Source organism: Balaenoptera physalus, assembly GCF_965194825.1.
Source record: "Balaenoptera physalus genome assembly, chromosome: 16".
In the NCBI taxonomy this organism is placed as follows: domain Eukaryota; kingdom Metazoa; phylum Chordata; class Mammalia; order Artiodactyla; family Balaenopteridae; genus Balaenoptera; species Balaenoptera physalus.
The window spans coordinates 82,650,970-82,672,862 of NC_138898.1; the positions used below are offsets into that span (position 1 = coordinate 82,650,970).

At 39.1% G+C, this 21,893-nt stretch overlaps 1 protein-coding gene and 1 long non-coding RNA gene across 12 annotated transcripts in view; one reads left to right on the top strand and one right to left on the bottom strand.

Annotated features, from left to right (window-relative positions):
- The window catches only part of GTF2I (general transcription factor IIi), a 143,865-nt gene that overhangs the window by 66,202 nt on the left and 55,770 nt on the right, over positions 1-21,893 (bottom strand). For all 11 annotated transcript variants that reach the window (XM_082432296.1, XM_082432289.1, XM_082432286.1 and 8 more), the window contains exons 2-6: positions 9,629-9,732; positions 4,731-4,869; positions 1,919-2,053; positions 534-717; positions 338-366 (exon numbers count right to left, since the gene is read on the bottom strand). In XM_082432296.1, the coding sequence (XP_082288422.1) occupies positions 338-366; positions 534-717; positions 1,919-2,053; positions 4,731-4,869; positions 9,629-9,727 (586 nt within the window). In that variant the 5' untranslated portion in view covers positions 9,728-9,732. The remainder of the gene's footprint in view (positions 1-337; positions 367-533; positions 718-1,918; positions 2,054-4,730; positions 4,870-9,628; positions 9,733-21,893) is intronic.
- LOC309646289 lies at positions 4,877-7,553 on the top strand. The gene is made up of 2 exons (XR_014255254.1): positions 4,877-5,030; positions 5,355-7,553. It is a non-coding gene; the product is annotated as an uncharacterized lncRNA (long non-coding RNA).

Sequence of the window (21,893 nt, forward strand, 5' to 3'; positions counted from 1 at the left end):
AATATTTCCGTGCCTGCTCAGTGAACACTATGTAAATTAAATCACTCATAATTCTGGGAAATGAGGGCAGATCCAGGATATGACCTTACACATTGCAAACATAAAACCTTGAATACATCATAAAGCAAGCAGCTGAGTTGAAAACAAAAAACAAGTCTCTGGTTTTTCAGCTCGATGACTTTTCACTGGTTTATATAAACACCATAACACTCCACTCCAAAATGCCTTACAACATATTCTCAAAGAAAATAAAGGAGAAATCATTAAAATGTATTAAATTTGACACAACAGGTTTAGGAACCCATCCTGTTATCATGTAAGCAAAACAATCACTTACCTAGGAGCTTCTTTGGCTCTAGGAAAGGTCTGCATTAAAACAAAACAAAAACTATACGTAAATACACAAAATTATCATAAAGCATAAATTTAAATGACTTCTACAGTAAACAAGAATTTTAAAAACATATTAACATAACTTAAATATTCAACTTTATGGGAATAAACTGTTGAGGGCAAGGGAAAAAGTACTTCACCTCTTAATGATAAATGAAATCCCTGCTTTGTTCTCCAAAATCCACTTCAGGGTTGCAAGATCATAGTTTTCAGGGTGTTTAAAGGATACTCCTTCTGGAAGCCCCTGAACCACCACAGCTGACTGATCTCGTAGCATCTTTTCATATGGGACAGGTACCACTGTTGATTTGCCTAAAGCTTTCCCTGAGGTTAAGAGACAGGGATGAGGTAAAAAAAAAAAAGGATAATCATTAAATGGTAAGATTTGAAAACACTAAACCAACATTAGTCATCATGGCTTAATAGATGGTATTCGTGGGGTTTTTTTGGGTTTTTTTGGCCACGCGGCTTACAGGATCTCAGTTCCCCAACCAGGGATTGAACCCAGGCCACAACAGTGAAAGCCCGAAATCCTAACCACTAGGCCACCGGGGAATTCCCTGGCATTCATATTTTTGTAATATCTGATTTCAAAACTACTTTCAAATACTATAGGGCCCTATTCCCATGTTAGCAGAAGTCTAAACCTGAAATGAATTCAAAAGGCCAAAATGAAAAAGATATAAAACACTTACATAAAACCCACACAAAAGGAAAGGAACAATGGCCCCACCCTGGTATAACACAATCTTTTCATATGCAATTCAGCCTCAGAACATGGAACCCTGACAAACCCAACTGTTACCATTAACATACCAGGCAGTTTTTGGCTAATATTCTCATTGAAAACTTACTAGATAAACACACGCTACATTCACAAATGAATATATCCTGTCAGCTGTCTGTGTGTATCAGTGAGCCCACACATGCTAGAAACTCCATTCCCCAGAGTTGAGTTTTACCTACAATCTCACAGCGCAACCTATTATCCTCCCCCTCTTTCCCTTATTCTTAAAAAGACCTGTTTACTGCATAATTAGACTAACAAAAGGTGGTTTTCCCCTGGGATTTGGCTCGACCAGCACACATGTCAAACATAAACAGCCCTCTTTAGGTGACTGTGACGTGTACTGTAGTTTCTCTGGTGGGGATGCTGACAGGGGGGAAGCTATGCATGTGCGGGGCAGGGTCATGTGGGAAATCTCTGTACCCTCCTCTTAATTCTGCTGTGAACCTTAAAACTGCTCTTTAATTAAAAACAAAACAAAACCTCTAACAGCTACATTTATTTCTGGGCTCCCACAAACTGGAACTAGAAAGTAAGGTCATTTCCATAAAATCTACTTTATCCAAAAAAAAGAAGAAGAAAAGAAAGGTCATGTGTAATGTTAACCCAATATTTGGGAATTAACCCATTCATTTGTAAAAGTATGTTACATGAATGTTAAGTCAATTATGTGATCTGCCCTTTAGAAAAGTCAACTGTATAACATATCTTTTAGAAAATTCAAGTGTATAACCCTACCATAGCAAAAGCAGAAATAGTCCTCAACTGTTTTTCTGAGTGTTTCAATCTCTACAGCATCTACATTCATTCGATTTGCCTGCGTTGTTGATTTCATTTTATGCATCTCTGCAGCCTTTTCTTCTTCTTCAACACCTGTAAAATATTAATGATATATAAGGTCCATATCCATTATCTTAATATTTGATTTTTTACTAAGAATATTTTTTCATAATACTAACATTTATGATTTGACAGAAAGGAAAGGGAGGAGGAGGAACTTTAAAAATAAACACCTAGGGGCTTCCCTGGTGGTGCAGTGGGTGGGAGCCCACCTGTCAATGCAGGGGACACAGGTTCGATCCCTGGCCTGGGAAGATCCCACATGTCATGGAGCAACTAAGCCCATGCGCCACAACTACTGAGCCTGTACTCTGGAGCCCACCTGCAGCAACTGCTGAGGCCCGCGCACCTAGAGCCCGTGCTCCGAAGCGGGAGAGGCCACCGCAATGAGAAGCCCGCACACCACAACAAAGAGTAGCCCCTGCTCGCCGCAACTAGAGAAAGCCCGCACACAGCAACGAAGACCCAACGCAGCCAAAAATAAAAATAAATAAAATCTTAAAAAAATAAAAAAATAAAAAATAAATAAACACCTAAAAGACATAAATGACTTGAATGGAAATGATAAGAAACGGTGATTATCTCTGAAATAAGAGTAGCTATAACCATTCTACAAAGTAAAAATTAGGTAACAGTAGTTTTAAAATGGAAAGATACCTTAAGACTAACTACAAGCTTAAATATGGGAAGATTATCACCACAAAAAACACTCTTGTTGCAAAGTTTAACACAATAGCCACTAAACACCTGTGGTTACTGAGCACTTGAAATGTGACCAGTCCGAATTAAGATGTGTTTTAAGTTTACAATATACACTAGATTTTGAAGACTTAGTACAAAAAACAGTGTGCAAAATGCCCCACTGATAATTTTTTACATTGATTACATGTTGAAAGATGTTTTAGACACCAGTTTAAAATACGACTAAAGTGAATTACTTGTTTCTCCTTACTTTTTATTAGAAAATTTTAAATTACCTAAGTGATTTACATTACATTATTTCTATTGGACAGTGCTTTTCAAAACTCTGGAAGAGAGCTTAGAATTTTTTTCCAAGAATTTCTAAAACTGACTCATAGGGACTTCCCTGGTGGCACAGTGGTTAAGAATCTGCCTGCTAGTGCAGGGGACATGGGTTCGAGCCCTGGTCCGGGAAGATCCCACGTGCCACGGAGCAACTAAGCCTGTGTGCCACAACTACAGAGCCTGCGCTCTAGAGTCCGTGAGCCACAACTACTGAGCCCACGTGCCACAACTACTGAAGCCCACGCATCTAGAGCCCATGCTCCACAACAAGAGAAGCCACTGCAACGAGAAGCGTAGCCCCCCCCACCACAACTAGAGAAAGCCTGCGCGCAGCAACGAAGACGCAACGCAGCCAAAAATAAATAAATAAATAAATTTTAAAAAACAAAACTGACTCATACACCTATTGTTTTGGTTTCAGAAGACAACTATTGATCCTTGTCTGCAGAATAATTTATAGAAACAAATATTAGGAACTTAAGAATTATATCCAAAGATTATTCTCTGTGGCATCAAATTATTGGTAACAAAAAAAAGTATGAATACTAATAGGCAGGGACTACAATTTGCAACTGAGGACAATTCCCCTAATGCTTAGTTCTAACCACTGAAGAACCACATTAGCAAGACAGTATAGAGAACGGAAATGTAAACACAGCTGCCAGTTGGATTACAGTATTCATAGGACAGATGGCAACTGATATACACATAATCAAAGCAACATTATTAATATAAATTTAAACACATAAACATAATCAAAGTCTTAAACATTCTCAAAATGATAAGAAATAATGGAAAAAATTTAAATAGATTGCTACCATAAAGCTTAAAAGATTATACGGGGGGGGGGGGATGTTTTACAGTGGAGGGGATGTTTTTTAAAAATACAATTGAGAATTGAAATTAATGAATTAAGTAAACTATTTTTATTCACCCATTATCTGCTTGTTGCATCATGAATTGGATCTAACTGGATAATGGAAATTTAAGTTTGGATCTTAAAGACATACATATTATATGCTGATAGACATGTTTAAGAAAATGCTGTATCACTGAGTTAACATAAAACCTATGGAGAGTGTTAGGTTAAACACAGATACGAAAACTGTCACACTGTCAGAGGTCCTAGGTATTAACACCCTACAGTAAATTTCTCTACTGCATTTGTTCTGGTATCAAATAAGTACACTACTTGGATGAACTCCTGCTGGAGGATCACAGAACTGACTGAGGACAGAGGATGAGATGATTCCACTGAGGGAGTCAGGAAGACCTGTTTAACTTTGCTTCATGCTTACTCAAATTTAATGCACAGAGAAAAACTTTTTTTTTTTCCCAACGCACCAAACATCTATCAGGGAAAGACCTGCTTATCTGAATAAGAAATTTTAATCAGTTTGACATTTCTCTACCTTGTAACATGTTTCACTAATCCAGAGTAATGTCAAGCAAGGAGCACAGTACAATAAACATTTACCATTTTTCTTAAGCTCTTCAGTATTTCCCCTAATATGTTACCATGTCAGTGATTCACTTTTGAGCATTCTGAAATGTCTCCATGGACTTCATAAAGTCTTTTCTGGGTATAAATCTCATTCAGCTTTAGAAGAAAATACGATGTGTTATCCATAAATATTTAGGTTTAATATTTATGAAATACTGAAGATAAAAATACAATACTTACAGTATTTTACGAAATCTTTCTGAAAATCCTTTCTGGTGTTGACAAAAGCACGTCCTCTCTCTGTTCCAACAACAAATACGTCTGTTTCATACACTGCGATGCAGGCCACTTCTGCCTTGGACTTGGCCAGTTCTTTACACTGAAATACACAAATAGCAAATCTTATGTTATATACAGATGTTTAAAAGCACTGTTTCTGCTGGATGAATAAAAAATCTTATCACTTGACCTGCCTTAATACCTAACGTGGATGAGGTGAAGTTTCTAATTTTGGCCTTAAGTTATCATATACACAACAGAGTCCCCATTTTTTTTTTTTTTTTAAAGAAATTCACGTTCTTTTATTTATTTATTTATTTATTTATGACTGTGTTGAGTCTTCGTTTCTGTGCGAGGGCTTTCTCTAGTTGTGGCAAGCGGGGACCACTCTTCATCGCGGTGCGCGGGCCTCTCACTGTCGCGGCCTCTCTTGTTGCGGAGCACAGGCTCCAGACACGCAGGCTCAGTAATTGTGGCTCACGGGCCCAGTTGCTCCGTGGCATGTGGGATCTTCCCAGACCAGGGCTCGAACCCGTGTCCCCTGCATTGGCAGGCAGATTCTCAACCACTGCGCCACCAGGGAAGCCCCCCATTTTTTTTTAAGGGACCTCTCTTTCTAACAGATAGTTTACAACCCTGATTTTATTTTATTTTATTTTTTGATATTTATTTATTTATTTATTGTGGCTGCACCGGGTCTTAGTTGCGGCACGCAGGATCTTTGTTGCAGCATCCAGGATCTTTTAGTTGCAGCATGAGGGCTTTTAGTTGCGGTACGCGGGGCTTCTTAGTTGTGGCATGCGTGCGGGATCTAGTTCCCCGACCAGGGATCGAACCCAGGCCACCTCCATTGGGAGCATGGAGTCTTACCCACTGGACGACCAGGGAAGTTCCAACAACCCTGATTCTAAACAGAAGAAATCACACAATTTATAAGAAAAAAGGTAGAAATCCTTTGTAATCTGTTATAGGTCAAATATCCAAGAAAGAGACTCAGATTTGCACACAGGCTTACTGGCGAGCACTCCCAATGACAACAGCTGTGTGCTGTGAGGGGGCAGGATTCCGCAGAGGGGGAATCAACAGCTGCCACAGACGCACCACAGAAATTCTGGAGCTGGGATGGGCCTCCCCAAGGAAGGGGAAAGACCCTGGGCAAGGGAGCCTCTGACACTCACAGAAACTGGGGGATTAGTGCCATCAGTCCTGAATGGGGGAGCTGGGGTCTGGAAGCCACACTACAACTTCCATCACATAATCCCACCTCCAGAAGTATCTCCATATGTATACACCAGGAATCCCATTTAGAAGAGTATACTTTTACTGAATATATTCCTATGAGATTAAATATTCTTTACACTTTTAATAGAGTATATACCATCCATTCCATTTTATGGATAAACAATAATTCATTTAGTGCAAACCTCATTGAAAACATTGCTGATTCTAAGTATCACTCCTAAGAATAACAATGAAATGCTCATCTGGGAACAAAATATTTACGTGTATCTTGAGTGACTGTCTCAGAACAGAGTCAGAGACATGAAAACAACATAGTCAAAAAACTCTGACTCTGAAAGTAAATACTTTTAAGGTTCTCAAAACCTACTAAAAATTGCTTTCTAAGAAGGTTCTATCAGTTGATAATCCCATCTGCACTTCTAGAAGAGCTAACTCACAATATCCTAGCAAATGTTATTGTGCAACTTTCCCAGAACCATTTAAAAAGGGTACTTTAGGACTTCCCTGGTGGCGCAGTAGTTAAGAATCCACCTGCCAGTGCAGGGGACACAGGTTCGAGCCCTGGTCTGGGAAGATCCCACAAGCCGCGGAGCAACTAAGCCCGTGCACCACAACTACTGAGCCTGCGCTCTAGAGCCTGTGAGCCACAACTACTGAGCCCGCGTGCCACAACTACTGAAGCCCACGTGCCTAGAGCCCATGCTCTGCAACAAGAGAAGCCACTGCAATGAGAAGCCCGCACACTGCAACGAAGAGTAGCCCCCGCTCGCCAAGACTAGAGAAAGCCTGTGTGCAGCAACAAAGACCCAACGCAGCCAAAAATAAAAATAAATAAAATCGAGTATTGTACCTTGGACAGTTTTTTGTAAATTAGGCTAACTTTAGCTTATTTTTCTACTATGTTAAGTGTTTCCCTATTAATGCATAACAGTGCCTCACTGATTTTAGGCATAGAAAAGCTGTTTATGGAATTAAATACGTAATTATACATATTTTCTTCTGGTTTTTTTAGTTTATCTTAATATGACAATTTTTTAAAATTTTTACTCATCTAGAGTTTAACTTGACACACAATAAAGACTTTCTTCCCCCAAAGAACCTATGTTCTCAGCATCATTTGTTGAAAACTACAGCTTCCTCGATTTGTTTTTTATTTTTTAAATTTATTTATTTTATTTATTTATTTTTGGCTGGGTTGGGTCTTGGTTGCTGTGTGCGGGCTTTCTCTAGTTGAGGTGAGCAGGGGCTACTCTTCATTGCGGTGCATGGGCTTCTCATTGCGGTGGCTTCTCTTGTTGCGGAGCACTGGCTCTAAGGCATGCGGGCTTCAGTAGTTGTGGCACACGGGCTTAGCTGCTCCGCGGCATGTGGGATCTTCCCGGACCAGGGCTCGAACCTGTGTCCCCTGCATTGGCAGGCGGATTCTTAACCACTGTGCCGCCAGGGAAGCCCCCTCCATTTGTTTTTGATTTGTACAATTACCACCTTCTAATTTCTTAAATGGAAATTACTTGAATAATATCACTTAAAAACAGTATCTCAGGGGCTCCCCTGGTGGCGCAGTGGTTGAGAATCTGCCTGCTAATGCAGGGGACACGGGTTCGAGCCCTGGTCTGGGAAGATCCCACATGCCGCGGAGCAACTGGGCCCGTGAGCCACAACTACTGAGCCTGCGCGTCTGGAGCCTGTGCTCCATAACAAGAGAGGCCGCGACAGTGAGAGGCCAGCGCACCGCGATGAAGAGTGGCCCCCGCTCGCCGCAACTAGAGAAAGCCCTAGCACAGAAACGAAGACTCAACATAGCGATCAATCAATCAAATCAATAAATCTTTAAAAAAAAAAAAAAACAGTATCTCAAATAAATAATTTTATACCTCCTGTCACGATCAGAAATCTTTTGAACTGTAATAAAGCCACAGTAGAGAACTTGTGACCGAGGTGAGCCGACAATCGTTCCCAGTACAGTGAACAGTGCTGTACTGTAATTTTGTTATATGACATTTCTATGATGTGTTATATGGTACATATCTATGAGATGTACCATGGCTGCTCACCTGTAAGGAACTATTATTTACTTACCTTGTGATAAATGAGGGTGCATTCTTGCTGCACTATCCACACTCTTAGTTGGACAACCCTGTCTCCAAAGGCAGTATTTAGGAAATAGTAAAGCAAGATTCATGTACTGTCTAAGGATTAGATCAAAGAAATCTATGGGCCAAAGGAAGAAGGATGAAGCCGACCTATACACCTATAAATTATACTTCACAGTATACAACTGGGAACAGGAGGAGAGATCCTCTTACTTCTGCCAAATATGAGAAAACTATAAAGACATTCTAAGGAAGGGAATGGGTCCTATGTGACCCTATTTCATTCTACATAGAGAGTAGTATTAAAGAAAATTATTTAATATCAACAGAATAGGATTTAATCTCTAAATTATTTAACGTTACAGCCACAAATTTTGGCTAACTTTATGACCAAAAGCGAGAAATAAGTGACAGTCAGAAAGTAATAGTAGGAAAAAAAAAAGAAAAGAAAGTAATAGTAGGGACTTCCCTGGTGGTCCAGTGGTTAAGACTCCATGATCCCAATGCAGGGGGCCTGGGTTCGATCCCTGGTCGGGGAACTAGATCCCACATGCCGCAACTAAGAGCCCGCATGATGAAATTAAGACTTGGTGCAGCCAAATAAATAAATACTTAAAAAAAAAAAAAAAAGTAATAGTATATATAGCCACTAACCATTCTAAAATTTCTTTCTTTAAGGAGATAATTTTTTTAATTCTTATACAGCAGAAAGAAGAAAAAAAATGCCCTAATGGTAAAACAAAAAAGATTCCATGAACTATGTCATATTGAGAACTGTGAGGTTAAATGCTATATAATACTAGTCAATGCTTAAGACAGGAAATACACAGCATCCTCCTGCTTAGAATATATAACTTCATTGTGTCAGAAAATACTTAAGTCTGATGTTTCTTAAATCTATGAGTTCAAATACATATTAAGAAAAACAAAATAAGCAAACTGTATTACTACCATGATAGTAATATAAAAGTACAGCAAAAGAATACTACTTAATATTTTGCAATTATGTGTACAAGTTTTTTAAAAATAAAGAGTTAACACACTACATATTGGGTAGAAGGTCACAGAATTCAGACAATTATGAAGCACAGCACACAAAATAAAGAATAGATGTAAAATAGTGAATATGCTCTTATGACCCAAAATTGTGGTAATGTTCTTTACATAGATACAATAAGACACCAGCACCACACTATAATATACAAACTCATTCTGAGTAACTTCAAATATTACACTTAAATTCAAAGTTAATGCTTGCAAAACAAAGGATTGCCTATGATACTGGGAGGTAAAAAATTGAAATTAAATGTAAAAAATTACACATCCGGATAAGTTAAGAACATTCTGAAACATGCAATAAAATTTGAAAGGCTTAAATCCATAACTATCACTCAAGCAAAAAAAATGTGTATTTATTAAAAATAAAAGACACAGCGTATGTTTTCCAAAAACAACTCAATCTCATTCACAAGCCCAATTTTATTCAACTATGGAAAACTTTATAGAACTGCAAAGCCATCTCACCATGGACTCAAGAGCAGACATAAGGAATGTCACCACCATCCTGCTCTCCGAAGACTCCTCATCTTCGACGGGCAGGGTAGACATTGCTACTTGGGCCATGATCCCTAGGAAAGAGAAGTATTAGGAAAGTGAGTGGTAGAAATTCAGTGTCTTGCTCAACATATGTTTAGAGCTGTGAGGGTCCGCCATAAATTGCCTAATTTACAGTTTTCTTGCTTAAGAGAAAAAATAAGACTTAAAAACCAAGTAATCTATCAATATTTGCCCCAAACTCCTATTATCCTGTAAGATAGAGAATCTATCCCCCAACTTTCCATCTAGTTTTAGTTCCATAAAACTAGGTCAGCATCACCTCCCAAAATAAATTTAGGTGTCACTCAGAACCAGTTAAAAAATTTCCCAATGAGGAAGAGGTGCTGCACTTCACAGTCCAGTGATAGTTTCTCACAGTTCCACACAGGAAACAGACACAACCTCCCCTTTCTCCCATGCGCACACTGATTACTGAAGAGTGGGTTAAGTAGACTAAGGCTGGGTGAAGAGAATTCCTCCTTTCTTATTAAGAAGGAAATACGTTGCAGGACAAATAAGAGCTAAGATTCCTTTATAATACATTCTCTTTAGAAAACACTGATACTTTTGCATCAGCAAAGAGGCTCAGCTGAATTTCAAGCACTATGAAAATACAAACACAAAAACCATTCAACAGTAAGTGCTGGCAAGGATGTGGAGAAATGAGAACCCCTGTGCATTGCTCTTAGGAGTGTAAAATGGTACATCCACTGTGGAAAACAGTTTGGTAGTTCTCTAAAAAATTAAACAGAATTACCATGATGCAGCAATTCCACTTCCGGGTATATACTCAAGAGAACTGAAAGCAGGGACTTGAACAGATATTTGTACACTCATGTTCACAGCAGCATTATTCGTAACAGCCAAAAGGTGGAAACCAAAGTGTCCACTGTCAGATGAATAAACAAAATATGATATTATCCATACAATGGAATGTAAGTCAGCCTTAAAAAGGAATGAAGTTCTGATACACACCACAATATAGATGAACCTTACAAATATTATTCTAAGTGAGATAATCCAGACACAAATGGATAAATGTGTGATCCACTCACATGAAATTACCTATAATAATCAAATTCACAGAGACAGAAAGTAGAATGATGGTTGCCAGGGTCTAGAGGGAGGGAGCAATGACAATTTATTATTTAACGCATACAGAGTTTTAGTTTGGGATGACAAGAAAGTTCTGGAGATAGATAGTGATGATGGTCACACAACAATGTGAATGTCAAAAAGAGACATGTACCACAATGTTCACTGCAGCACGATTTATGGTGGCCAGGACATGGAAACAACCTAAACGCCCACTGACAGATGAATGGATAAAGAAGATACTGCATATATATACAATGGAATATTACTCAGATATAAAAAGAAACGCAATTGAATTACTTGTAGTGAGGTGGATGGACCTAGAGTCTGTCATACAGAGTGAAGTCAGAAAGAGAAAAACAAATACCGGACGCTAACGCATATATATGGAGTCTAAAAAAAATGATACTGATGAACCTAGTGGCAGGGCAGGAATAAAGACGCAGACGTAGAGAACAGACTTGAGGACAAGGGGTAGGGGGGAAGCTGGGGTGAAGTGAGAGTAGCATTGACGTATATACACTACCAAATGTAAAACAGCTAGCTAGTGGGAAGCAGCAGCATAGCACAGGGAGATCTGCTCGGTGCTTTCGATGACCTAGAGGGGTGGGACAGGGAGGGTGGGAGGGAGGCTCAAGAGGGAGGGGATATGGGGACATATGTATGCATATGCCTGATTCACTTTGTTGTACAACAGAAACTAACACTGCATTGTGAAGCAATTATACTCCAATAAAGATGTATAAAAAAATTTTCTTAATAGAATAAAAAAAACCCCACAATGTGAATGTACTCAATGCCAGGGGAACTGTACATGTTAAAATGGTAAATTTTATGTCATATATATTTCATCAAAATTTAAAAATTAAAAGGCGAAAATACATCCCATAAAGACATTCTAAGAAGCCAAAACCTAAAGCAAAGTTTTAAAAATTCTAATACTAAAAGAACTGTCTTTCTATAAATAGCATGCAAATTAGATGCCTATTAAAAAGTACCCCTTTTCAATTTGGTTAATTCTAGGTTTTAGCAAGAGACCAAATAATCAAATGAAACTAATACGAAAGGATGACTGAAAAATTAATGACTGGAAGCATAAATAGAAATTCTAAAAATAAATCTGTGTATATAAGTTAATTTACTAAAGACACCTGGGTGTTCCTTAACTGAAGGCCCAATATTAGAGAACATGCTGTGCTGCTAGCATGAAAAGTTGTTTTGGCTAAAAATGTATGTAAATCTTTTCCCTATTATTAAAGAGGATCATCAGGGAAGGGAGGAGGGGCAAGATACGGATAAGGGATTATAAGGTACCAACTACTATAGTAAATAAATAAGCTACAAGGATATATTGTACAGCACAGGAGAATATTGTCAATATTTTATAATAACTTTAAATGGAGTACAAGCTATAAAAATATTGAATCACTATGTTGTACACCTGAAATTAATATAGTATTGTAAATCAACTAAATTTCAATTTTTAAAAAAAAGAGGATGATTTCCCTATTATTAAAAACTGTGATCTAGCTCCACCATCTGTTAGCATGTGAATTAACTGCTAGGCTAGATTTGGGCATCAAAAACTAATGAAGTACACATACTTAGGAAATAAAATTTTATAATAAAAAATTGACACATCCCCATACCTGTTAACAAAAAGAATTTTGTTTCCCAAAACAGAAAAGGCAGTATCAAGCCGGAGAATGGTTAGATGATAGAAATTATTTTCCGTAACAGCCTAGGTCCTGTTCTCTTCTCTTGGATAAATAAGTTTTAAGTAAACTTATAGTAAAATGTGGCTCAGTCAAAATGGACAACAAGGCGTAATATTTTTCCCTAATAACCTTCACTTAGAATATACTATCATTATTTCTGAAAGTTCATAATATATCTTAATAATCTCACTTTTCCTTTAATTCTCTGGCAGGAGAAAAAGATGTGCTCTCATTTTACAAATGCAATGATTTGTCAAGGTCGTATAGCCACTATCCCAGGCAGAACATTAACACTAGGACAACTTTCTGCCTACTGCTATTTCCACTTCTCACCCTCAATTGCCACAGATCTGCTATGATGTCAATCACATTCAGTGTGTGATAAGAAATGGGAGGGACACCATACCAACAGCCTGTGGGGATGCCACAGGCGATGAGAAATCCTATTCCATTACCAGAACTTTTCAAGAGCAGCTTAGTACATTTTGATGGTAAGAACCCTGGAGGTGACCAAGTCCAGTCAGGCTTGATGGGGAAGGATGCATTTTGTTTGGGGCTTTCTGCTCTCTAGAAATGGCTGTATCTGGATTACAACAGAAATTCACTGAACTGTTCTTTGCCTGCCCCAAGAGGTCATTTCCCTGGATAGTCCTTAGTCAACACTGTTCATGGAACATTCCCTGCACCCCTAACCCGGTGACTGCATCCTCTCCTGTTCCCTTTGCCAGAAACTGCCATCACACAGTGGCATTAACAGTGAACACCAGAGGACACACGAGGTCAGGGTGGTGACGCAAGCTTACAGGGCATGAGGCATGACGGGCTGGTCCTCACAGAAGCAGGAGCCAGGAAAGCCAGGTTGTGGGTTCCCCAGACCACCAGCCTGCTCTGGGACCCCAGTGGGCAGCGGCCCTCAGGCTCCTCCTCTATGAACGGAGACTCTAAATCAATCACTTACCATGAAGGTTCCTTTCACCTCTGACCCTATAAAATAACTCAATTTAAAATAAGAGCAAGATAAACAAAAAATAAACACTCACATATACCTATCATGTTTTGTTAGTCACCTTTTTAATATTTACAACCACCCTGTGAGGGAGAAAGAGTAAGAGTAGAAAAGCAAAATCGAAGTATCCAGGGAGCCTAGAAAAAAAGACTTGTGAAGGAGATAGCATCTCATAAGCCACTAGGGCAGGAACCGTGCACTCTTTTTCTGATTTAATTTAAACAGGGTGTGTGTGTGTGTGTGTGTGTGTGTGCATGTGTGTCACTAGAAATGAACAACAAATATCACCAGGGTGTGTGTGTGTGTGTGTCACTAGAAATGAACAACAAATACCACCAGGATATGATGTTATATCTATCCTGTCAAAACTCAGAAGTCTCCCAATTAAAAAGACCATGGGGGGACTTCCCTGGTGGTCCACTGGTAAAGAATTAGTCTTCCAGTTCAGTGGACATGGATTCGATCCCTCGTTGGAGAACTAAGATCCCACGCACTGCGGGGCAACTAAGCCCACGTGCCACAACCAGTGACTCGCGGGCCTCAACTAGAGCCCGCGTGCCACAACGGAGAGCCCACACGCGCCTCAACGAAAGATCCCACATGCCACAACTGAGACCGGATGCAGCGATAGACAGATAGATAGGTAGGTAGGTAGAAAGAAAGGAAAGAAAGAAAAGAAAGAAGGAAAAGAAGAAAAAAAAAAGAAAGAGAGAGAGAAAGAAAAAAAAAGAAAGAAAGAAAGAAAAAGGAAGAAAGGAAGAAAGAAAAAGAAAGAAAGAGGGCTTCCCTGGTGGCTCAGTGGTTGGGAGTCCGCCTGCCAGTGCAGGGGACACGGGTTCGTGTCCCGGTCCGGGAAGATCCCACATGCCGCGGAGCGGCTAGGCCCGTGCGCCACAACTACTGAGCCTGCGCATCTGGAGCCTGTGCTCTGCAACGGGAGAGGCCGCGACAGTGAGAGGCCCGCGCACCGCGATGAAGAGTGGCCCCCACTTGCCGCAACTGGAGAAAGCCCTCGCACAGAAACGAAGACCCAACACAGCCAAAAATAAATAAATACATTTTTTTTAAAAAAAGAAAAAAAGAAAGATCATGGGGAACTCCCTGGCGATCCAGTGGTTAGGACTCCACGCTTTCACTGCCCAGGGTCCGGGTTCAATCCCTGGTCGGGGAACTAAGATCCCGCATGCCACGCGGCGTGGCCAAAAAATAAAAGAAAATAAAATAAAAATAAAGTGACCATGAAACAAAAATTTGAAGTACCTAAAATGGGACAGTTAGTTCTTTGGAACAAAAAGGAAAATGACCAAAATGATCATGTCCTCCATAAAACAGTAAATATAAAAATGGTAGATCCCTTTTAATCTTTTTAAACACAGCGAAGGAAGAAAAACTTAACTGAGACAATTCAGAAGGTGAGCCCAGGGACTTCCCTGGCGGTCCAGTGGGTAAGACTCTGCACTCCCAATGCAGGGAGCCCGGGTTCGATCCCTGTTCGGGGAACTAGATCCCGCATGCATGCCGCAACTAAGAGTCCGCATGCCACAGTTAAAAAAAAAAAAAAAAAAAAAAAAGACCCCACATGCTGCAGCAAAGATCCTGCGTGCCGCAACTAAGATCCAGTACAGCCAAAAAAAATAAAAATGAATAAATAAATATTACACACACACACACACACTACAGGAAACTAACTTTAAAAAAAAAGATGAGCCCAATGTTAGACAAGAAAATGACTTCTGGGATTTGTACCACAATGTATTTATTCCCCATTGTCTTATCTCTGATGCTGTCTCGGTAAAGGAGGGGTGATGTGGGGAGAAATGGTGATCTCTCTTTGTAAGGAAGGAGGCAATAATCCAAGGCAGAAAATCAGCAGTCAAGGAAACCCCTGGAAGGTATGTATCCCTCTAGAGATGTGCTATCCAATACGGTAGCCAATAACCACAGGTAGTTATTTAAATTTAAATTAATCGAGATTAAGTAAAATTAAAAATTCAGTTCCTCAGTAGTTTTAGCCACAGTTCAAGTGTTTAGCAGCCACACGTAGTGACTTTTGCAGTGAAGAATCACAGATATAGAACTTTTCCATTATCACAAATTAAACTATGTTGAGTAAACTTTTAAATTCTCATGACCTCTTGAGCCACCACGGTAGTAGCTATAGCAAAAGAATGAACTAATCAATGGAAAATAAACTTAAAGGAACATGAGCCAGGAAACAAAGGCCAATCCCAACTCTGTGTGAGCATTCTTCACTGCCAATCTCCAAGGATTTTTTTTTTTAATTAATTAATTTATTTGGCTGCGTTGGGTCTCCATTGTTGCACACGGGCTTTCTCTAGTTACTGCGAGCGGGGGCTACTCTTCGTTGCAGTGTGCAGCCTTCTCACTGCAGTGGCTTCTCTTGTTGCGGAGCACGGGCTCTAGGCACGCGGGCTTCAGTAGTTGTGGCACGCGGGTTCCAGAGCGCAGGCTCAGTACTTGTGGTGCACGGGCCCAGTTGCTCCACGGCATGTGGATCCAACCGGACCAGGGTTCGAACCCAAGTCCCCCACACTGGCAGGCAGATTCCTAACCACTGCGCCACCAGGGAAGTCCGAATCTCCAAGGATTATTGCTACAAGAGTATCCCCATAGAACAGAGTACCAATGTAGCCTGCCTGAGAAAAAGAACACAGAAAAGGAACGGAGAAGTACAGTTTTATGATATAGTAAAGTTAAAATGCATACACAAGACATCTGGGACGCAGATTCTCAGAATAAATTAGTAAAATTACAAAGAGCCTAACCCACTATGAGTACAGTGACCTTGCCTTAATGATCAATTAGCATCATCTACCTGTCATGTTACATATTCTTACAGAACAAGGTATTTAAATAGCTGCATAATAGCCCATCGAAATGGAATCATACAATTTCTCTCAACATCTTCATAAAATTGGCTTTTGCCTTTTTATTTCTGTATTTTAAAAATACTGAAATATAGCATGAAAATCTTTATACCTCTTAATACATAATGCTAAAATTTTTCCATTGCTACCAGAAATGTTTAAAAACACTAAATTCATCAGTCTCACCAACATATTGGAGAACTATGACCTAATCACTATGAATACCTTATTATTACTACTAAAACAGCTGAATTTCTTTGCTTACTAAAGAAACACTTCTCATAGTTTTATCATCTGTATTTCTTCCTGAGTGACTCATCTACTTAGGGTCCTATGCCCATTACTAAACTGACCTCTGATGATGACTACATACACATTGCATGAACTGTCAGAATTCTGATAATTATTATGTGGATATACCTCCTTAATGACTCAGCTTTTGTGTATGTGTATTTTAATTCTGTATTCTTAATGCAATATTATTTGTTTCGAACAATTTAATTTTCATTTTGATTTAACCACATACATATTTATGAAATTCTTTGCTCATTCTTTTCTTGCATCTCAGATTTTCCTTCTGCCTAAAGTTAATCCTTTACAGTTTCTTTCTCATGGCAAACTTATTGTTTGCTAAAAATTCTTTATTCTTGAAAGATACTTTCAACTAGGATAAGAATCTGGGTTGACAAATACTTCCTGTCAGCACACTGAGGTTATTTCATTATCTTTTGGCTTCATTTTATTTTGGCTTCCATTGTTGCTATTCAGAAGTCATCTAGAATCTCTTTTAAAGGTAATCCCAATCCTCACCCCTGCTGTTTTTAAGATGTTTTGTCTCTGGTTTTCTACAGTTTCACTCTGTATAGTGTGTGTGTGTGTAGTGTAGATTTCTTCTTATTCAGTACATTTATCATTCACTGGGCTAAGGACTGTCATCTTTCAGTAGTGGCAAATTCTCAGCTGTTATCTCTACAGGTATTGTCTCTGTCCCATTGTCTATCTCCTATCCTACACAGAGACTCAGACTAAATGTATGCTAATCCTTAAATCTCTTACCCTCTTCTGAATTTTTCTCATTTTTCCTCCCTGACTTATCTTTCTTCTGACTTATCTTCCATTTCACTAATTCCTTCTTCACTTGTACTTATTCTGTTGTTAAAACCACCCGTCAGGTTTTTTATTTTGTTTATAATTTTCATTTATACAATTTCTATTTGTTGCCATGTCACATTTAGAGTTTCCTACTCCCTAAAGATTTTCAAGCTCGACATATTTCTTTAAACATAGCACGGGTAGTTGTTTTACAGTCTATGATAATTCAAAAATCTCAAGTCTTTGCAGGTGTATTTCTGATGTTTCTCATAGTTCTAGCTCATACTCACGGTTCTCGTTCCCATGTATGCCTGATTGTCTTTTACTGTATGCTGGTCGTTTTACATCAAAACACTTTTAAATATGAGACCTGGTATCTGGGAACAACACCTGCCTGGGATCACCGTAACCCGAAGCTTCAGGCTCCTCTTCAGGTTCCTCGGATCACCCAGAGATGTTAACCCAGGCCACAAATAGGGATGCAAGCTGGCTTATTTCTTAATCAGCCTTAACCAATTTGAGGTCTCAACTTATTGAGGGGAAGGGTCTATCTGTCCCCTGAATTTTGTGCAGATTCTGGGCTTTGATTTCAGCCTCTCATCTCACATGGTTTTCAAAACTCAAGTTCATATGGTGAAACTGGCAGATGCCCTTAGGGCAAAAGAGTTTCCCACTTCTACTATTAGTTCCTATTTTCCTTTTTTTTTTTTTTTTTAATTTTGCCTGCGCAGCAGGACTTGCAGGATCTTAGTTCCTGGTTAAACCCATGCCCCCTGCAGGGGAAGTGAGGCGTCCTAGCCACTGGACCACCAGGGAATGCCCCCATTTTCCTTTTAATATTAGCTTCTCATAATAGCTCTTCAAAATTCCTATCTTATCAACTTTTTGGTATTTTTACAAAAGTTTTGTTTTATAATTCTAGAACATTCTTATTAGTCCCACCAACTCTGGGAACCACACCTTACTTAAAATAGTCTTCTATTTTCAAGAACAATTTATGAATTAGCCAGAACTATCTTACACTGCAAGGTTACAAATACCCAATTCAAACCACCACAAGTGAACAAAGGAATTTTTATTGTTTTATTTAACTATCCAGTCTAAACACTGCACTGATTCTATACACAGCTAGATCGAGGAACACAAGAGATATCATTAGAGTTCTCTCTATTCCCTCCCTGCAGGCCTCACTTCTTGAGCAGATGGGTTTCTTTCCTAAGACAATGGTGGCCACATGCATCTTTATGCTTACCACACACCTACACTGTGATCCTAGAGGCAGCGGACTATCATATCTTCCTGCTATTTTTTGCACAAAAGTTCTGGGGATTTGTGTCACGAGCCTATCCCAAGCCCACGTGGCTAGTCAGAACAAGATTACCTGGGATACACTGTGATTCGCAGTCTAGCCAGAACCATGTGGAATAGGATGGTAAGCAGTTAAAAGGCAAAGCATGACACTGTTATCAGGAGAAAAGGGTTGATAAAGTGTGCCAGTACACAAAAACAATAGCTACCAGAGTCCGTTCCATTTTCTTCCCCATTTTTTTCAATTTCCTTAATTCTTCAATTCTGAACTTTTTTTTGACTTCATTTTCTGTTTCCTTGATTTGATTTTAATTCTCCTTTAAGTTTAAAGCTGAACTTAAAAAAAAAAAAAAAAAGCTGAACTTAATTGGCCTGTTGCTGTTTCATCTTTTTATCTTTTATCCTGTCAGCTACTGTTTAATAGAAGCAATGCCTTCTTTTATGTCTCTGAAAACAGACTCCAGCCATTCTTTAAAATCTTCTTGTGTTTCTTATTGGAGATCCATTTCAGGGATTAGGTTTATCTGTGTCATTACTGTACTGATCCGTTCTACCTCAAAATAAGCCCATAATTAATTCTATGTAAGTGTTTTTATTTGACCACACTTTTGCTTTTAATTTATTGATCCTTGCCGTTAATGCTGAACAGCAAAAAATAAAAAGAGATTTTACAATGAGTCAAAGAGAACTCTAAAACACTTTCAGGGACCTTCCTGGTGGCGCAGTTGTTAAGAATCCGTCTGCCAATGCAGGGGGGCACAGGTTCGAGCCCTGGTCCAGGAAGATCCCACATGCCACGAAGCAACTAAGCCCATGCGTCACAACTACAAAGCCTGAACTCTAGAGCCCCCAAGCCACGACTACTGAGCCCACGTGCCACAACTACTGAAGCCCGCGCACCTAGAGCCCATGCTCTGCAACAAGAGAAGCCATCAAAAGGAGAAGCCCACGCACTGCAACGAAGAGTAGCCCTGGCTCGCCACAACTAGAGAAAGCCCACGCGCAGCAACAAAGACCCAAGGCAGCCAAAAATAGATAAATAAAATAAATTAAAACACTTTCACACAGGCCGTCATCACTCTAACAAAAAATTGAGATTCTCAATATTTCTGATTATGTTGATTTCTAAAATATTCTAAATTTTCAACGTGTTTCTGCTTCAAATTAAGGTTCAGGTCAGACTGTTCAGTCTGTGGGAGGTGGGGGGTGGGGACCCATAACACTGATCTGGTTTCTTTTATACCATTTATGTCTTATTTCTTTTTTGTGGTATTATTTTGTTATTTTCAACAAACATTTCTCCATTTCAATCTTAAAACTTACAATCTTAGATAAAGAAGAAAATTCAAGGGACTTCCCTGATGGTGCCGTGGTTAAGACTCCATGCTCCCAATGCAGAGGGCCTGGGTTCGATCCTTCGTCAGGGAAATAGACCCCACATGCATGCCAAAACCAAGAGTTCGCATGCCACAACTAAGAAGCCTGCGTGTCGCACCTAAGGAGCCCACCTGAAGCAACTAAGCCCCGGTGCGACCAAATAAATAAATATTAAAAACAACAAACAAATCTGTCTCTGCCACTGCTGCCTCCGAAAAGAGGCTTCTTCTACAAAAGAGCCCTGTCGATGCATCGTGCTCCGTAATTCTCTTCTCCAAACCAAGCATCCCCAGTTTGTCCCGTGCTTTACCTGTAACATGATTTCCAAAATATTCCTCAGCGGCACCATTCTCAAGATATTCTCTAGTTTGTCCAGGCAATGTCCCAGAAGTGGACAGAACATTTTGGATGAGATCAGTCTGCCAGAGACTACACTAGGACCTGTAACTCCCAGAATTTCCTTATTCCTTGCCTATTAACACAGAGGAATATTTTAATACGCATCTCTAAGAGCTTATCTCTATAGGCTTAATAGGTATTTTCAAAGGGAATAAATTAGGTTGGTGTTTCGTCAGAGGTTCCATTTTACAAATATTTAATAAAAGAATACACAGTATCACAATTTATATTAATATGGTAACATATATTTAACATATACATCTCAGCAAACAGAAATAGAGCCAAAGAGACCATTTAGAAAGAAAATCAGAAATCCCTAAAACAAACCTTTGATCAAGATTGATTTTTAAAAGTCAAGGCTTTTAAGTTTTCATAGCAGGCTATGCTTACATTTTAAGATACTAAAATTTTTATTTCTTTCTGCTGAAATAACGCTGGTAATTTTATCAGTAAACACCAAGTGATCTCTCGGGAAGAAACAAAATACATTTGAAAGGTTAAGATTTGAAGTGATCTGCAAGTGTGTTTATTTTTATACTTAAAACTTTATACCCTCTCCACCCCATTTCCAAAATACTGTTGAGATAGCTAACAAAAATAGCTAAATTTTATCTTTTTTTAAAAAGCCAGGTTAAGGGAAGAAGGATAAAATTTTAAAAATGAAGGCATGGAAAGAGAATCTGCCCAAAGGTGGATCACACAAGTTCAATACTGAGCGTCACAGCAGCCAAAACACTGTCTTTGAAACAAACAAACACCTTATCAACTATTCAGGAAGACCCACAACTTTTCTTGGCACTAGTTTGAAATTTTTCACAAATGTGTAAGTTACACTTTTAAATTGACAGTGCAGATTTTTTAAAAGTAGCAGCTTTCTCTGCCAATACACAAAGAATGTGCCCCTTTGTCCTTACTTCAGATTTAAAAAACATTTGGTAGTTGATAAGCTGGCTCACTTGTTCTTTTTCTAACTTTGTATGAATTGGAAGAGGAAATGAAAATCAAGTAACTGTGACCTAAAAGTTCCATCTTTATCTTTTTAACGTATTGTTTACAGAAAGCAGGCAACAGAGCAAAGCTATTACGAATAGCAGCTTTGGAATCATGCCAAATTCTGAATTCAAGTCCTAGCTCCAATATTAGATATGGTTGACTGTGGGATTCTTTAATCCCAAATATACTAATCCGGAAAATGACAATAATATGTGTACTTACCTCACAAGGTTGGTATCAGAAGCTATTAAGTACTTGACAGAGTGCTTAACACAAGCATTCAATAAATTGAGTAAGCATTTAATTTTGTTTTTTTT